This window comes from Ursus maritimus, unplaced genomic scaffold (genome assembly GCF_017311325.1).
Source record: "Ursus maritimus isolate PB19 unplaced genomic scaffold, ASM1731132v1 scaffold_19, whole genome shotgun sequence".
Classification (NCBI taxonomy): Eukaryota; Metazoa; Chordata; class Mammalia; order Carnivora; family Ursidae; genus Ursus; species Ursus maritimus.
The window spans coordinates 41895580-41899619 of record NW_024424341.1 but is presented as its reverse complement, the minus strand read 5'-3'; the positions used below and the strand labels follow the sequence as shown (position 1 = coordinate 41899619).

The window sequence follows — 4040 nt, the reverse complement described above, 5'->3', positions numbered from 1 at the left end:
TACTCCTGAAAACATGGGGAACAGTACATGGAGTCTAGAAGCAAATGTGGTAGGTGGTAGGTTGTATACCACCAGGGTGGTTACCTGCACAAAGTAGTAACTAGTTTTCAGGGTAGTTGAGTCACTATCCCTGAGGGCCAGGAGGGACATCATCTTGAGACACTCTCTTNAAAGAGTGTCTACAAGAAATAAAGATTCCACCCAGTCACACATCAAAATGATTCCACTTTTATTAATTAGCATCTTGCATCTTAGAAGAAACAAAAGACAGATAAGATAGTAGAGCCAGGAGAGCTCCCCAGACAAACACAATAAAACAGGTGCAGTCAGGGCTCAAGAAGCCATCTGAACAGATGGAGGGAACACCCTCTGAGAGTGGGCCCGGACCCAGGGGTGCTCTAGGATCTGGGCCAAGGGCAGCCGCTCGGAAGGCTGGTATCTGAGAAGCCTGGAGATCAAGTCCTGGGCCCCCAAAGGTAATGATGAGGGAAACCTTACATCTACCTGATGAGTCCAGAGAAGAAAAAAGAGAATGTGGTTAATTTCTGTTCTGTTTTCTCCATTCCTTAAGACCCTTCAAAGCACTGTTCTGGATCTTACTAGACAATCTTTGTGTGCACCCCAGGCTCTGCAGCCCTGGCTCCCTAGCGAATGCCCGGAGTGTAACCATCCTACCTTGAGGATGCGTCTGTAGGTCTCATTATGGGAAGGGCTCTCAAAGGGTGGATTTCCCACCAGCAGCTCATAGCACAGCACTCCAATGCACCACAGATCAACCTTCTCATCGTATATTCTTCTTTCAATCATTTCTGGGGGCAAGTAGTCCAGAGTCCCGCACATTGTCTTTCTCCTAGATGACAGCAGGGAAGGGAGCACTGTGCAGAGGCCCAGAAGAAGGGCAACCCTCCTTTTCTAGATTCCAGTGAGATGGGAGACCCTAAAAAGCCTGAGCAGTCCCCTCCTGAGTATGGGAATTTGGAAACACTAAGTTTTAATAAGGATCAAGGTTTAGGGAAGGCAAATATTGGGACCCACCAATTCCGTATTTTGGTATTATTCATACAGTTATGTAGCTGATGATCCAGGATGTTTTCAGAATATTTTGGGCATCAATAGAGATTTTGAACAAACTGATGGTGCATCAAGAGGGACCAAGTAAAATACCTGGAATTATGGAGCAATGATTCTTACTTACATGGAAACTTACTGGGAAAGTTACGTGTTAACAGAGATCAAGAGATGAAAGGTAAGATTGAGCCACATTCTTTCAATCTACAAATGCACATTAAATATATGCATATGAAAAAGTCAGTACTCAAATACAAAACCAAGTTTGTATCTGGGTCTTACACATGGAATGAATTAAATTGGATCATTCCTAAGTGGCACTCAGGGCCCATGCCGCCGCCACCACCTGACCTACCTCAGAGATGGGGTGTGCACAGACCAGCCAAAGTCTGCAATCTTCACCTCACCCCTGAACCCCAGCAGTAGGTTCTCCGGCTTAATATCCCTGTGAATCACCTTTTTCTCGTGGCAGTAGGTCAGAGCATCTGCCAATTCCTCCATTATCTGAGTGAACAAAGAAAAAGCCATCTGGAAATGAAGCCTGCCACAATTTCATATGAGATAAAATACTCCTCGTGCATTTTATAGTTGTAGTGGAATCTTTTAGTTCTTGCTTACCGACCCTGTTATTTCCTTAATGCCACCACAATTCTTGGTGGGGGAGGGATTCCTCTCCCCATTTTATGTGGTCTTATAGGAAGGATGGATGCTGAAGTAAACAGAACTGCCCTTTTGCCCTAGAACAGCAAGTAGCTCGACACAGGACCTATGCTGAGCTAAACAGATGATCTCCCACAAGACTTGAGGCTTGAAGAAAGGACACAAAAGCAGGAGGAAAATTGCAAGGTCACTCATTCTGACAGCAAGCTGACCCTGGGATAATTGTTGCTCTGATTTCCCATCCGAAGCCCTCTAGAAATCTCTTGCTTCTTACAAGCCAGTCTACTCACTTGTTCAGTGAACTTCATAGGCTTTTAACATGCTTCTCTGCATAAGGTAGTGGAATTAGACTGTCTTGTTTATAACTAAAGAATCAAAATTCATACACACTAATTATTAATATTGTGGGGTAACTAGGGTATCAAACTGTGAAGTTATGGGCTGTATGTGTCATTATGTAAAAGGTACAGAATTCAGAAATAAAGAAAAAAAAGAACCTGGACAATAATGACAGCCACAAGCAGTGACCCTGCCCCCCACCAGTCCACACTAAACTCATGGGCCCGAGAGCCACCAGGCCCCCAGCTCACCGTGGCTGTGTGCTGTTCATCCAATGTGTGGCTCTTCTGCAGCTTCTTGTAGAGCTCACCCCTTGGAGCATATTCCAGAATCAGGTACACGCGGCGGGCATCATGGAAATAGTTGTATAGGCGTAGGATATTGGGGTGTCTGGAGAAGAGACAGAGGAAGGGTCAGACTCAAGACCCAACTCCTGATACTATCACAAGTGACTGATCACACAAGGGGAAAATTGGGCTGGGACCAGAGTAATAGCAGCCTGATACTGGAGTGTGTGAGAGAATGGGAGCAGGCATCAGGATTTTGGTGTCTGAAACATGGAGGATTACACGGTGTAAGTGGAATGAACTGGGAAAAAAAAATCTTCAAGATGGTCTATTTGAGGGTAGTTTGGGGGGAATGCTGGGTTCAGATGCCAGAGATGAAAGAGAAAACAGAAGAGTAAGAAGCCAGTGCCGAATTCTTGTGCATGCTGTCCTTACTGTAGATGCGCCTGGATTTCAATTTCCCTGCGCAGTTGGTGCTCCAGTCCTTCCTTTTCTATCTGGGACTTGAAGAGGACTTTCAGGGCCACGATAAAATGGCTTTCCTTGAGCCGAGCCAGGTACACATTCCCAAATTTTCCCTTTCCCAGAGGACGCCCGATTTCAAAGTCATCAATTGTGAGGCGCCGCCTGAGAGGAAAGGAAGAAAAGAGCCTTAGTTTGATAGGTGGGTGGAGGGCATTCAGGGATTCGGAATGCTCACCTTCCTCTTTCACTTCAACCCCCTCTGCCCCTTGCCCTTCTCAGGGGCACCAGGCTGTCTGGTCAACAGCTCTCAGTCCACGAGCCAACACTAGGCACGTGCAGCTTGTTCTTCACTTCTCGCCCCACTGCCTTTCCACTTCCAGACACAGCGCGAGACACTCACACGGGCGGGATGCTGAGCTCCACGTGGCCTGCTGCAGCTGCGTGAGTCAGACAGACAGAGGTCGACACTTCCTTCGGTGCAGCCTCCACCCCCGACGACGACACCAGCCCTTTGCAACCTTTCCTCTGGTCCTGGGTCCTCTCCCCTTCACCTGCGGCATGAACACCGCCCGAATTCATCGCAGCGTTTGGGTTTCCCGAGAAGAGACGGTGACAGGACGCCTTCCTAAGCCCTTTGGAAATGTCCTGAAAAGGGTGAAGGTAGGTAACAGTCAGGCTGACGCTCCTTGGATGCCGACCTGCCCCTACGCGGCCTCCTCCGGGAAGCGCCCGCACAGACACCCCCCAGGAGCTTCCCCCGCCTTCGCAGGCTGGGACCCACCGAGCCCACGGAAATCCTGGGAAGCCTGGACTAGGGCCTTTATCCTATCGCCCCCCTCATTGGCTGAGCCAGCAGCTCCTGACCGACTCCCATTGGTTGAAACTTCTGAGCGCGTAGGCAGCGTGCCCAATAGAAGAGACAGAAATGGGAGCTTCCGCCCACCCTTAGCCAATGAGATTGCAGGGCGCGGAGACCTGCGGGTCGCTGGGGCGGGGCAGGGTCCGGTTGGACATCGGAGCTGGGGCCTCGAGAAGGAAGGGAACCTCAGAAGACCGGGGACGAGCAGAGAGCTGTGGACAGGGCACGATGCCAAGAGGTCTCAATGGTTGAGTACTACATAAATCCGTGAGTGTGAGAATACATGAATGAACCGACAGTCGTGCACGTGGGAGTGAATAGACACCGACTGCAGGAAGCTGCCGGGTGCCCCTGCGGAGTCC

At 49.3% G+C, this 4040-nt stretch overlaps 1 protein-coding gene across 1 annotated transcript; it reads right to left on the bottom strand.

Moving 5' to 3' along the window:
- Positions 1-212: 212 nt before the first annotated feature.
- On the bottom strand, positions 213-3593 carry LOC103677270 (aurora kinase C). The gene is made up of 6 exons (XM_008706541.2): positions 3220-3593; positions 2790-2981; positions 2319-2457; positions 1424-1572; positions 676-850; positions 213-504 (listed from the first exon to the last, which is right to left on the bottom strand). The coding sequence occupies exons 1-6, from the start codon at positions 3396-3398 to the stop codon at positions 334-336; spliced, it is 1005 nt and encodes a 334-aa protein (XP_008704763.1). The 5' UTR covers positions 3399-3593; the 3' UTR covers positions 213-333.
- Between the last annotated feature and the right edge of the window lie 447 nt (positions 3594-4040).